The 14,750-nt window shown below is 36.4% G+C and overlaps 1 protein-coding gene across 2 annotated transcripts; it reads right to left on the minus strand.

Annotated features, from left to right (window-relative positions):
* Positions 1 to 378: 378 nt before the first annotated feature.
* NAPG (NSF attachment protein gamma) lies at positions 379 to 14,750 on the minus strand. Of its 2 annotated transcripts, XM_027452061.3 has the most exons (12): positions 14,571 to 14,750; positions 13,048 to 13,115; positions 11,876 to 11,960; positions 11,265 to 11,282; positions 10,652 to 10,682; positions 8,988 to 9,097; positions 8,811 to 8,877; positions 8,040 to 8,110; positions 6,788 to 6,866; positions 5,981 to 6,060; positions 4,389 to 4,518; positions 379 to 3,308 (listed from the first exon to the last, which is right to left on the minus strand). In XM_027452061.3, the coding sequence occupies exons 1-12, from the start codon at positions 14,744 to 14,746 to the stop codon at positions 3,159 to 3,161; spliced, it is 1,065 nt and encodes a 354-aa protein (XP_027307862.2). In that variant the 5' UTR covers positions 14,747 to 14,750; the 3' UTR covers positions 379 to 3,158. The 2 variants fall into 2 exon arrangements, with proteins under 2 accessions (XP_027307862.2, XP_071890803.1); XM_072034702.1 differs by lacking the exon at positions 14,571 to 14,750 and having other exon boundaries at positions 11,265 to 11,292; positions 13,048 to 13,102.

Raw genomic sequence — 14,750 nt, forward strand, 5'->3', positions numbered from 1 at the left:
CAGAAATGCCAAATAAATGTCATTTCCTTGATAATGAAAGCCAGCAGAAAGGTACCAAAAGGTCAGTTAGAGAAACAAATAAAATTTTACAATAAAATAAAATAGAGAAACATATAAAATTAAATGGATGGTAAGGAAATGCCGAATGAACATGCTGCAAAGACTGGACACCACTGACTTGCAATACCCAAAGCCAAGCCAGCAAGTTCCCAAGACTTAGGTCCTTGATCACATAATATACCCGCAATGCCTGGCAAACAGAATCAGACAAATGATCACATGAAATCTGTTTGGGATTACAAAAGAAAACACATTAATTCTCAAATGGCAGTGCTAAGTAGGACCTGATCAACAACAGGGAAAGCTAGCACAAGTGTGTTAGTTTCAAGTTTTATTTTTCATGTTGGTGAAACACAGCCTCTTCTCAGAGGCAGCATCTGTAGAGCTGTTACAAACACACTTCATAATCTAATACATCACAGATTTGGGAAAGGAACAAATAAAGCACAGATTTCACACTGCACTTGGGCATACTCAGTCTTAAGTTACAGATAATTTAGAAATCATCTAATTTCATATACATTACACTGATCATTGCTCAGTCTTCATGCAAGTTTAATTTTCTTACAGCCAGCATTAGTTTTGGAAACTTCCTTGCTGAAAATGGTGTATTTTTCACTTTAAATCACTTAAATTATATTTACAGAAGTGTGCAAATTGCTTTGAAAGATAGAAACAAACACTTATACATAACATACAGACAGCATCTTCTATAGTTAAACATTTGCTAAAAGGCAGATAACATTCCTATCACACTTTCATTGCCTAAAATAGGAGAATAAGTTATATAAAATAGACCATCTTATTTTCATACACTTCCATTTCTGCAGATTTGGTCTTTACAGCAACATTGCAATCAAAGATTAAGATTCTGTTCCTAAGATTCAGAGAAACCCCTTTAAATTCAATGGCAGCTTAACGTGTTTAGCATGAGTTACTTTTGCCCCCACATTTTCCATACTTGGCACAAGGTAAAAAGAAAAAAAGCTGAAGGAGTGGGTAAGAGACAGCCTTGCATATTTTTTTTTTTCCCAACACAAAAAGCATCCTAATGAACCAATTTTATCAAGTTCTTTCCTGCTTGCATGTCTTCTTCTCAGTATATACTGTTTGCACACACGAAGTAGTAAACTCCTTGGGACTATTCACCAAAAGTAATTTCAGAAATGGAAGCAGGGAAAATTACTTAGTGTTCCCAGTGCTTCTTAATGTGCTTGAAAAATAATAATAAAAACTCCCCGTAAAAAAGTGCGTGGTGACCTTCATGAACAAATCCAGAAGGCAGAAGGTTGAACACCTCACCTCAGTTTCCTCAGTGGTGAAGAAAGAAGAGTTACAGGAAGGTCTTCAAGAAACATCTTTCATGTATATTAGTAATCATTCTGAGAGAAAAGCAACTCACTTCCTAAAATTTCATTTAGGCTATTTTTTTTTTAGAAGTACAAAAACTTTTACGTACATCCTTAATAACAGAGGGAAATTATCTATCAGACAGTACAGAACAACAGGTTTAAACAGCTTTAAAAAGCTCTCAAACAGCTTTGAAATCAGAGATTATTACATAATAAAAAGAAAAAAAACTTTTTCTGAACATCTATTAAATTGAATAACATGACTTTTACAGCAGTCCTACCTACAATCGTGGTGTATTTTGTGCACCCATTGCTATGCTACTCAGTGCTATCCACCCCAAGAATAGTGAACATTAGCCCTCAAAGTCTACCTTAATCACAATTACATCTGACACACTTGGTATTCTTGAAGCCATTCAATTCCTTAATGTGGCAGAAACTGTATTGACACTTAACACTATGCTTTTGGTCTACTGCTTATTGAACTTTGGACATCACTTTAGTGCAGATCTTGATTAGGGTCTGAAAAAACAGACCACAGATTCGTCTTCTAGGGTTGTCAACTTTTAAGCATAGAATGGTCACATTAATTTAGACACTAAAGAAGCTTGTGAAAGACATGACAACTTGTAATCAAATAGAAGTGGAGAAGATGCTTTAAAATTTGGTTATTTTGGATTTGAGCTAGTTTGAAAAATGCCATTTGTAAGAGATAGCTGTTCTATGCTTTGAAAATACAAAAGAAATGAAACGTCTTTGCAGACCAGAGTATTGATTAGGAAGTGAACATCTGAAAAACTCCGAAGCTCAATCATATCACTGAAACATACCACCTAAGTTTTGCTAAACACTGTCTCCTGAACTTTATATTTAACACACATTAACTGCTACCTTCATTTTTGTTTTTAATTATGGCATGCATGGAAACAGTGGCATATTTCCATTATGGCATATGGAAACAGTGCTAGAAAGGTTGTCCACTCCTTCCATTCCCAAGGTATGCATTCAATGGTATGCATACAAACACTATGCACTCACATATTTCAAAAGATTTCAGGTCAATATAAGATGAAAGATGTGCATATCTATGTCTTTAACCTTGCAAAACTTCTCCACAGTAGCTGGCTTAGTGTTTTCTACAACCACATGGATATTCCTTGCAAAGAGTAAGATACCAAAATAATATTCCACAGTGAGGTTAAAAACATGTTAAAATAAACTGAATGTTCCCCCTTGTGATTACTCTAGTGGAAAATCCCTCCGTGCCATGGTGTCCCTTAAACAATGTTAAACAGGAGATGAACATCCAGACGATGTTCATTTAATGACCTTAACATTTAACTCAGTAACAATCACAAACATATTATTGGGGACAAAAAAGTGTCAGGTACTGAAATCCAGCATTTCAAATTTTGTGCCGCTCTCCCTAAGCCCAGTGCCTCTCTTCAGAGTTTTGGTTTCGTTTTAAGCTGTGCTTTTAGTAAAAACTTCCCTCGTTTTTTTTCCCCATAAACTGCAGGCAGGGCCCTGAAGAAGCTCCTACGAGGTAAGAAATGAAATCCAAAGGTGTTTCAAGATGAAAGGTACAATCATGCTCTTTCTCCTTTTTTTTTGTACCCAAAAGCTGCCAAGCTAATATTAGCATTCCCGTATCACAATTGCAATGAAGCTCTGGTAAATCTGGTACCTTTGGATATGCTCAACATCACAAACAAGTTAGATATTTAAGATAACATATATCTGCAGCTAGCACAGTCCACCAGAATATTCATCCTCTTCCTCATCAGCATGAGAGCCCACCGTGGCTGGTCCTCTTGTTTTGTCTTGTGCAGTGTTTGGAGATTTCTTCTTGATCCCACCTCCTGGGACCACCAAGGTAAGACCAAGCTTGGCATACTGATAAGAAAAAAGAAAAAGGTAAGTTTACTTTCTTTACTATCACAAAATAGTCTTGTTAAATTACACTGCACAGAATTGACTATATCAATAATGTGTATTATACAATAATTTTGCCAAATGATTATATAATCATCATAGAATGATTTGGGTTGGGAAGGGACCTTAAGATCATCTAGTTCCAACCTCCCTGCCACAGGCCATGGGTAAGGTTTAGCACCTTCTGCTAAACAAGGTTGCTCAAAGCCCCATCCTACCTGACCTTGGATTCTACAGCTTCAGCTGTTCAAGCTTTTCAGAAGGAATTAAAAAACAAAAAAACAGAAACACCATAAACAATTTCAGTGTGCACCTCTGCACATATTATCCAGTTATGGTTCATTTAAGTCTCACAAGTGTTTTTCCATATAATTAGTACCTTGGTTTTTACTATGCAGCATAGTAATAAAGTAATATTAGTCGATACTGTTACAAAGTTTGTTATGTTATGGCTTTCCTATCTTTATACCTTCTGCCTACAAATTTACAATTTAAAAGAAGAAAAAAAACCACCACAATATGGACTACCTTTCTTAAAGTGAAAAAAAAATATTTCACAAATTACTGATTCTCTATAGAATAAGCACTGAAAAAGCATCCAGCAAGGCCATCCTGTAGACATCACATTCATTCGGTAATGGTTATGCAGGCAGCAACACAATACTTCTGAGATAAACCTCTAGCAACGAAGTGTTCTGGCCCCATAACTAATGAAAATAACTTAATGAAAAGGGAACTGCATTTTGGACAACTCTTTAAACAGACTCCACATACTGATAATAAATTGCTCTTTCATCTAAGTCTTCCCACCATTCAGCACAGATCAGTGTGGGAACTCACAGGGGCAGGCAGCAAAGTCAAAAAAAAGGGAAAAACATAATTTTGCAGGCACAAGGTAGGATGACAGAGCAAGTCACAATAAATGTATGGACCTTGCTTACCTTATTTTCCTCTATTAGACAAAAATTTCTCTCAAACTAAACATGCAAAAAGGATTATAAAAAAACAAACAAACAAAATTTAAGACCTATACCCACTTACATCATTGTCCATGTATTTGAAGAGTGGCAAGTTACAGACTTCCGAAACTTGGTCCTGATCTTGCTGGTCATACCCTTCTAGAAGCTGCTCTAGTGCTGCACAGTCTTCGCTTCCATTAAATCCTGGTATACTGAAGAAAATTAAGAGTTCATATTTAGGACATTCCAGCAATCTATTTGGTGCTCACCTATTCTATCTTTAAATACCACTGATAAATACGTAGACGAGCTGGGAACTGATTAAGAATCTAATGCACTACTTACTCCATCGAACTGTCTAATGCTGACTTCTCTATGTACATGGATCATATCCATAAACTTCAACTTTCAGCAGTATTAGTTTGCTGAGAATTAGACTGCAATCACAGCCAAGTCAAAAAGAGATTATTTTTTTTCATTTTTTATGACTAGTCAATTAAGTCTCTTCCATTTTATGTACAGAAAAAAATTGTAACAAATTTCTTCATAACATACAAATTGAAGACAGAAAATATGGCCAAGATGTTTAAAGATGGATTTTAACAGCTTATTTCTAAAAATACAATAACTATACAACTTACATATATGTTCACGTCATTTCACTTGAAACATATAGTTAAGTAAAACCACGTTGTTTCAGTATTTTGTTACTGAAGTCCAAATGAAGGCTGAAATGAAGAGCTGTAGGAAAGCCTCTGAGGTTTATGGTAAAACACTAATTCAAATTTTGACATCACAGTTTTCTCCTGGGTATATAAAGAATACTTGCTTCATTTCATTGTATTCTGGAACTGGACTAGTTCCTACTTTCTAATTTATCTTTCAGTTCAATCAACTATTAAAAAAAATGTGAAAAGGAGAAATCTTGCTTTTCTTTTTTTAAGGCATGATAAGGGCAAGATATTATGCAGCAACAGAACCAGAAATGTAGTAACACACATGCTACAAGTCTTTCTTCAACAAAAACCTTTAGATGAATCTTTCCCTCAGTCTAATCACCATACTAGACAGGTTTATTGATTGTACATGGATGCTGCTACTGAGCATTTTGAGGCTTTGTTAAACATTTTCATCCTCAAAATAACAAAATGTGGTAATGAAAAGTTACGATTTCAACTTTTTAAGGGCCTCAACACATGACATGGCAAAAAGATTCTGAAAAAAAAAAAAAATCTGTTAGGGACATTCAGAAATCCACACTTTTAATCCTTAATATGAATTTACAAATAGGTAATCCATCCTTGTTCTGTTTGAAAAAGAGACATGCCAAAGGCTATCAGTAAGGCAAGAAGTCTGGCCGTAACAGCATTCTGCTCAGCTTTTAACAAGGAAAAACTGAAAATGAACTTCAAATTTTAATCTCATTTCACCTGTTGTACATAAGTATTGTATATTCACTAATACAAATACCACAATGGCAATTACTGCTGAACCTGTTAAGAGCAAAAAAAATATTCCTGATAGGTGGCTATCTAATACAGAATGCACTGTAAGCCAGTAGACTTAAAGGTTTAAAACTTATTGACAGAGAGTGTTTCCCTTGCTCTTTCATAAGAAAGAATCACCATTAATGAAATATTCAGCTTAAAATTATAAAATATGAAGCAGACTTACCTATAGCTTTCCCTCACACATCTTTCTGCAGCAACATAATCATTTCTGTGAAGATGAACTAGGACTTGAGCAATAGTTTTCTAAACAACAAAAAAAGAGAAACAAATTTTTCCTTAGAAAAAAAAAAAGTAAAATATGAAAAAGATAATGGACTGCTAATATTTAGTGTGAAAAGATCACTATGAGTCTTCAATGATTCTAATATACTGGAACAAAAACATCATGAAAGAGTAGTAAGCCATCAGCTGGTATGAAATAGGTTATCTCCTCTAATGTTATAATGAACTCTTACACAAAACGAGATAATGTTTTTCTTTTTGTGGTTCGTCATACAGGTCATGCCGAATGCAAACCCAAAACAAACTATCACAAATTCTTACTTAGAACCAAAATCAAATATTTCTACTAAGAATGCTGAAGAAATAAAATCAAGCTAAACACAGACCAGAAGACAATCCTATTAAAAATACAGTAAGAATATGTTCATGATTCTCCTTCTCTCTCTTCCTGTTTCAAAATAAATTACTTCAGCTTCCAAAACAGAAAATTGGTCTTGTTCAAATCAATTTGAAGGCCCATCCATAAATCACTATAGCTCCCACAGGTAATAGAATCCTATCTTCAAAACATTACAGTGGTGAAAAATACAGAGGTGAGGGAAGAATGAACCACCACACATTCTTATTTTTAACAAGAAAGATATCCCTGAATCAAGAGGTATATGTTGTCAGACAGAATTCAGCCATTAGCTTATGTCAGTTGCCCAGAAAAAAATGCACCATCAGAAATTGTAATTTAGATTTTTACCTTATAGCATGTTGGATAATTTTCTATTTCCTTATAAATACTTTTTTCCTTTTGAAGAGACAATGCAGCCTCATCTAATCTAAAAACAAACAAAACAAACACTACTCAGTTATGAGTATCAGTACCAGGAAACAAGCATAATAAACCTGAGGCTCATTTTGAGCTGTTTAACTAATACACCCACAAAGCTTTCCTCAATAAAAAGCAAAAGAACTAAAATCAGCACCAGGTCTTATTAAGAGTATCTATCTATCTATCTATCTATATGTATATGTATATACGTATATAAATGTATACATAAATATTTATATTAAAATGTATATAAATATATATAAATACATATAGTCAACAATACTTTTCGCATGCATGCAAGCCAAGAACACCTCTGGTATTCAGACAAAACCTCACTTTTCGCAAGATTATACAAGACGAATGCCGCATGATTTCCTCTATCAGATTTCTATGCCATAATGTTACTATAAGCGATCAGTATATCTGATGCCAACAAGCGATGAAAAAACATAGTAGCTGGTTTCCAGTCTGAATACTCCTTTTAACTACTATATTAAATTTCTACAAATGAATGATAGCACATTAACTATAAAGTAGCAGAGCAACCATGTTTCAGATGTTCTGCAGCTACGTTAACTTGCTCTTTCACAGAAAGATTTTGACACTAACCTATAAATTTATTTTTCTGACCACAATTACACAACAAAATAAAGCTTCTTAAAAGTAGCCAGAAACACAGATGCAGACAAAGAAACTGCACGTTTCAGTGAAGCAAGTCTAAGCTGAACTGCAGCTCAAGTTTGGTGCCAGTAATAAGCACTTAAAATAAATTGCCATTGAGAAACGAAGACACACACTTCTCAGAAGTCCAGAATCAGAACACTGCCAACAGATTTCTCTCCTCAGTTTCATAACTTAATTTCCCTGTTTTATATTAGACAGAGGTAAAATATTTCCAAACACTTGCTACAAATTAGTGCTGGAAGAAAAAATTTCCAAAAGTAGTTTTACAATTAGTGAAAACTGATGTAGGTCCTTTATAGCTACTCAATAAACAAAAAGGAAACACAGCCTTGTAAGTCACATTCTCCTCTACCAGAACACGTGGATCCTGGATGAACATGGTAGTCTTAGATTCCACAGAAACTGCATTTAAGTTTGAACAGCAACAAAAAAAAAAAAAAAAAATCACTGTTAAAGATTCAACTGCATTTAAGGAGAAATAGTTATAAATCTATACCTGCGACCTCGGACTAGAAGTCTTGAAGCCTTCCCCAACATTTCTAATGCTTGCCGTAAACGTTCTTCATTCTAGAAAAGACCAAAAAGGAATTACACATTCATATTCCATTGCACAGGATTAAGACTAAAAGACCTTAAACTAAATATGTTGTCTGTATCCAAAAAACAACCAATCTGCTCTACCAGCAGTTCCCAAACTCAAGTGAAACACGAGGAGTATTGGTGTGACCAAGTCCTACAGCCAGCTCCCGTATGTATCTAGAGAGCAAAGCAATGTCAACGCAGACTTGCTAATCTAGAGTCATGTAACAACCACCTATAGAGAAATATGCCAAAGACAATAATGAAAAGGCTTATGGGATTGGTGGAGCTTTAAGCAAACTCTTCATTCTGTGCCTTCAAGAATTTCAAACTGCTTTAGATTCCAGGACTAAACGGAAGCCTTATTCCCTGCGCTCTGGACAGACCAACAAGAGGCAGAAAACAACAACATACAGCAGTCAGATTTCATCAAGTCCCAAACTGAGAAAAGAAATGACCCCTCACTTTTATAATCTCTTTCTGTACAGCACTAAAACCCTTCAGCTTCATTACTCAGCCACTGATGTGAAAGGAGGGAAAAATAATTTAGAGGCCACCCTTAGGCATTTTCTTAGCTTCACAGCTGATCCTAAACAGCAATTCATCCAAGTCAGTTTACTTTCTGGGACTGGAAAGTTCTTTGCTGGTGAAAATTAAAAAAAAAAATAAAGAAAAAAGTAACGCTTACTTCAAACACTGATGCTGCTTGCTGATAGAGCTGTACAGCCTTCTCTGGGCTCACATTTTCTATTAACCTGTGACAAACAGAAGTAATTTATCTTCAGATGAAAGCATCAAAAAGGGAAGCAACCAAAGAGATACTTGTGCCCCACAGGTATTCTATCTAGCAATACCACAAGCTTACTTTCCAGCCCGTTCCAGTGCAATTGCTGCTGTATCTGGTGTCCCATTCTCCAGGTACATCATACTGGCTTTTTCAATTAGCTGGACAGCTTCAGGGAGTCTCTGCATCTCCTGCAAAGAAACAGAGGGAGACTGCCGTCAGGAGCTGTGCTTATGAAGCAAATGAAACAAAGCAAAACAAACTGTAACACAATTATATATTTAGAGGTTTCAGCTTATAAAAAAAAGTAACAGAATATGCAGCAGTACAGAAACGCACCTTCTGCACTGCCACTTATGTGTGAAGAACAAGTTTAGTAGAGTTCAACAAATTCACTGAATAACCATAGAGAGGTGGACACATAGCAGGGAGGTCTCACAGCCATATAGAGTCAGACCAAAAACTTCACTCCCTCTGCAGGTTTCAGTCCAACTTAAAACTGAGTTTTCTCACTACGAATCTTTGAATTCAATCTTTCCATTTTTAAAATCTGACTCAACAAGCAGCTAGGGAGCATCTAAGCAGCAGTTCACACAAACGCTGACCTTCCTGTCAGATTGGATTTGAGCATCAGACTAAGATTCTAATTTGCATTTACAGTCTTGAATAGATTTTAAGATTGAATACAAACCCCAAATTCGCTTCTAGGTACCAAAATTAATAAGCACCGATTTAGTGATGCCCAAATGATACCACCTAGTCATCTATAAAACTATTGACTCACTACTACACACTCATACAAAAGGTCACAAGCAGGATTCTCATAAACAATCAGATTACAGCAGTGAATACTAATTATTAGAAGACTTACAATAACCTGCCGTGTTAAGTTTGGAGATCTCACCCAAAACTCACTGAAAGACCATATGCATGCAGTATGGCTGAGGTAATGGATAACAACTAATATATTTAATTTTTAATATAATTTTATAATTTAATATTTATATTTAAACTAATATATTTAGATATATATTTTGAAAACATGCATTTAAGAATTACATGACATATATATTACCCTATGTCAAATAAGTAGAAATACTTTTCTTTCACAAATGATGTATTTCAAGCAAAAATGCTATTCCACTGCCCTGTTATACAAGTACTAATGGAGCAAACAGGCAAAACAAGACTGCGTCCTCATTCTACAGCTTCCAAATTCTACCAGACACTTAAACACTTATATTTCACTTTCAAAAATAAAGAGAACCACATCGTCTTGTTCCCATGAGTTAACCTGATTCTACCACCCCTCTTTTCAGGATTGTTCTTTTACCGATGTCATCGGTAAAATCAGTATTTGCTCAACTGTAAAGAAGTAACAGCGCTAGAATATGAGCTTTTATTTCTCTTACTTCAATCTACTGCTCATCCAAGTAGCAATTAGGTGCTTCCCCATTTAAGGCAAGAATTTCTGGTAGTTTAGAGCAGAAGCATCAGTCTTCAGTCATTCTTTGACATGAGGCCCTCACCTTTCTTTCTACAAAAGGAACCCAAAAAACTGCTTCCAATTAAAAATGCATGTTCCCTAACTACTTGAGGGTATTGGTGGGGACTGTAAGTCACCAGAAGAACAGCAATGTAACATGCAATTTGCTTGCATCTATCTTTAAAATGGTTGAGTGAGATAAAACTATCTACTCACTATAAAAGAGTACTTTTTAATAAGAACTAGTAAATGAAAATACCTTTAGCATCATGCCAGCTTGTTCATAAGCTCTGCAGAAAAAAATTTACAATTTAGTTAGATATGGTGTATTTCAGCAAGCTGTAAGTATGCAGCAAATGCTAACCTGCATGAGCTACCACTTCACTGTTAATATTTAATAATTTGACGATGTTTCAAGTGCTTTAAGTTATGTAATGAGACAATATATGTGTAAGATTATCTTCCACAAATAAAGTATTTCAACCACACCTTCCGATCTCCCCAGTAAAAATCTATTCTCATGATCTGACCCACAGGTAATATTTCAATTGTCATTACCTGCTTGCTTCGAAGCATTCTTTAATTAAATTTCATTGTAAGCTCAACAGTGCAGAACTTCTAGCTTATAAAAAAATTAATGTAAGAAAGAGTACTTGATATCAAAAGCTATTGTGGATTGGGAAATCCTTATTTCTTCAGATAGCCACTGCAGGTTTTCAGGCCTTCCTAGCCTGTGCTTTCATTAAACTGATTTTGAAATGGTGAAATCACTTGAACCATGCCATTTACTACAATGAGACCAAAATGATAGCTCATGCTTGTACCATAAATCAGAAAACTTGTTTCAGATTAGCTGGTGCACCTGTACTTACTTGGCAGCATGGAAAAGCCTGGAAGTAACATTGCCAAAGTCAAGGACAAAATCCATAAAATTATAATGAAGAAAGATTGTCTACAAAATCTTATACAACTTGTTTCAAACAAAGATCTCCCATAAATGCAAATAAAACCCATTAGGTTTGTAGGCAAGGTATCAAAAATAAATGCATCTAAGGACAAAATAAATGCAACATACTACAGTATAATCACACATGTAAAGTTGTAAAAAGATTTAAAAACTTTTAAAACTAACACGTTCCTGGTTACTAAATACTGTCATGAGCATTGTAATAATGTCAGTTCAATTTAATTCATATTATCTGTTTGTAGGAAATTAAAAATATTTATATATTAATTTCCAAAGTAGTACCTAGGTATCTCAGGCACTGGTCAGAACCTTATCATGCCAAATACTATTTAAAACAACATAGATTTGCTAAACAGAAGAGTTTGTAGCATGCAGGAATATTCTTCCAGAAGAGAACCTTCTTAGATTGATGAAATGAACAAATATATTAAAAACATTTTCTACCAACACCCATTACCCCATTCTAAGTAGCAAACAGTCAGCTTCTCGAAAAAAAGAAAAACAATGAAAAGATACGCTTTATTGTTTTCATGTGCTTCAGCTTCTCGCAAACAGGCTTCCCTTGCCTGGTCATACTGCTTGGCATTCTTAAAAGCAACGGCTGCAAGAAATTAAATAAAGTTCTTATTTACAATTTGCCTGTTGTTTTTTTCTCATCACTTCTGCTCAAGTATTTAATCACCTAAAGATATAAACAGACTCTTTAGATAAATTGAAGGGCTTGTTAAATTAAGGAAAAAAAAATCCCACAACAGTCCTCCTTGCTTCATTAGTCACTTAGTTATCATTGAAAACATTTATTATCAACAACACTTGCATAACATCACTGTTATACATAATCTAGTCAGATGGATTTACAAACTCGCTCACTCTGCATTTTAATTATAAAACTACAGAAATGCACATGTATATATAGGTTTAATCAGTAGAGATTATACAAAGTCAGCAGGGTAGTGATAGAAGTGTATCATCAACAAAACAAACCAATAACAACTTCCTCAACAAAACCACTTCAGGGCACAAATATGTATTTGTATCTCCATTAGATAGATAGGATATTGAGGCAGGACTTCAAGTAAATTTCAATTTGTAAGAGCTTTAATTGCTCCTCCATTATTTTTTTTTTAATTCAGGCTTAAATGAGTAAGTAGAAATGCCTACTCTCAGAAAGAAAGAAAAAAAATTCGTTTAAAAAAATCATCTAGTAAGAATTTTATGGTTTGACATTTGCTGCAGAAAAGAAGGAGGAAAGAGATCTTACTGTAACTAAAAAAACCTGTCAATGTCACTACCTTACTGAGACAGTCTTAGTCAAGACATACTTCAACAGATGATGAAAAAGCGAAGACTTAAGAACAGCTAGAATATTTGCTGGGAAGGTCATACGATTTGGGGGCGGACAAGTGGAAGGAGGAAAGCTTTATTTTTGTGACACATAATAATACCCAAGGTAGATGCTGTAAGCTTGAGAAGAAAAAAAATGTTTTGCAACTGGTCTAGACCTCCAAGTACAATTCGAAATTTATTTTACAGTGCTACTAGGAATCTTCCTTCTTCTTACTTTAGTCTTTACGACAGTTTTACTTATAGAGTAACATACTGAAAATATGTAAACTATTATCAGAGTTTAAGCTTAAAGAGTATTTTGAAACCATAAAGTATGTGTCCATATTTACGGTCACACATACCTGCCTTCCCATATTCGGTAGCTGCACTGTCATAATCTGGTTTCCACTTTAAGAATCCAGTTTTCAGACTAAAATACAAGAAGAAAGGCTTATTAACAATTACTAATATTTTTATATTTTACCTTTCCAGCATTTAATACATATTTAGAACTTTAGACGACATCTGAAAAGGAGTGACTACCCTTGTGCCAATACAGTGGCATCCCAACTGCAAAAATAAACGCCAACACTGTTTGGCATTGCTCAAAGCACTGCAATTATCTCCTGAGTTACATGCCCTGTCCTAACGTGCTTCTAAATTGATCCCCAAAGAGACACCTCAAGCCCAGCTCCTCAGCAGTAGGAAGTTAACAAACAAAAAATACTTCTAATTGAGAGCTGTCAGCCTCTCCATTCCATACACAAGCGAAATAATTTACCTCCCAACACAAACACAAAGCCTCACGGATTTGTCATTAATCCATCCACAACAGCTCATGACACTTAATTGGTGCTGCACACATATACATGTGAGGAAAAACTACACATTGTAAAGTGAGGCAAGTCATCAGGCAATGCTGATCCCACTACTATGATTTCCATATTAGAATATATTTATATATATAAATATTAAAATATATATATATAAAACTTTTAAGTTAATTTTCGTATCTATTGCAGACTGACACTTCAGATGCAATAGATGTTCAACATGGAAAAAACATTGTATACGCACCATATATTGGTTTTGTAATCCTACTTGGATGAAAACCACAGCACACAAATCCAAAGCAAGCTTTCACTTTGTATTATTCTTATCACAAAAAAAAAAAATCTCGAACTCATTTAGCTAACATATGTGAGCCTTTAACCTGTACATAGTTCATGAATTTAGTGTGCTTTACGTCAGATGCTTTCCAAGATATGCTTAAAACGAATTCCACTGAAAGGCATTTTTCATCAGGTAATTTGAAAAGAATATTCGGTACACATTTGTTATTGCAAGGCAGTCTCTCTGCTATCACTACTTTTGATCCTTGATTTTGGAAGTGCCTGTCGTTGTTGTAACTGATGTTGTGGTATCTTTGGAACAGTCAGCTCTACTGCATCTACACAGCAGCCTATTATATTCAGTGTCAAAACGCAATTAAAAGCCTGCCACACGCAGGCGTGAAGCCCTTTAAGCTACGTGTCAGCTGGGCGAAGCTGCTTTACCCCCCACCACCAGCCCCTGCCCCGGCCGCCATGTCAACCCTCCCCCCCCCAGGTCACGTCGCCCCGCGAGACCACCCCCCCCCCCCCCAAGCCGCTCCGCCAGGGGCATGATGGGAGACGTAGTCCTCCCCTGCGGCTCCGCTCCGCGCAGGGCGGCCGCCAGAACTACAACTCCCAAGCCGCCCCCCCCGCGGCCCGGGGGTGAGGAAGGGGAGCCGAGCCGCCCGGCCGGCCGGCAGCAGCCCCGAGGCAACAGCCGGGTAGACCTGGCAGCCGGGCCGAGCCGCCAGGCGCCCGGCCATCCCGCCGCCCCTCTGCCGCCCGCTCACTATTTCTCCGCCTTGGCGATGTGCTCTAGGGCCTCGTTGATCTTCTGCGCCGCCATCTCGCGGCCGGCCGGCCTCGCTGCCTGCCCCTCGCTGCCTCTCACAGCGCCGCCACGGGACGCGAGGGGAGGGGAGCGGGGAGGCAGGACAGGGCCCGCCTCCGCCGCCACACCGCGCATGCGC

The sequence above is a fragment of the Anas platyrhynchos genome, chromosome 2, assembly GCF_047663525.1.
Source record: "Anas platyrhynchos isolate ZD024472 breed Pekin duck chromosome 2, IASCAAS_PekinDuck_T2T, whole genome shotgun sequence".
Lineage (NCBI taxonomy): Eukaryota > Metazoa > Chordata > Aves > Anseriformes > Anatidae > Anas > Anas platyrhynchos.

Bases quoted from the DNA above. Each gene is read 5' to 3' on its own strand.
- NAPG (XM_027452061.3), bottom strand. From the start codon at position 14,746: ATGCGCGGTGTGGCGGCGGAGGCGGGCCCTGTCCTGCCTCCCCGCTCC. The intron at 13,116-14,570 runs GTGAGCGGGCGG...CTTGTATTTTAG, and splicing joins ATCGCCAAGGCGGAGAAATA to TCTGAAAACTGGATTCTTAA. The intron at 8,878-8,987 runs GTAAGCTTGTGG...TGTTTGTCACAG, and splicing joins GCACTGGAACGGGCTGGAAA to GTTAATAGAAAATGTGAGCC.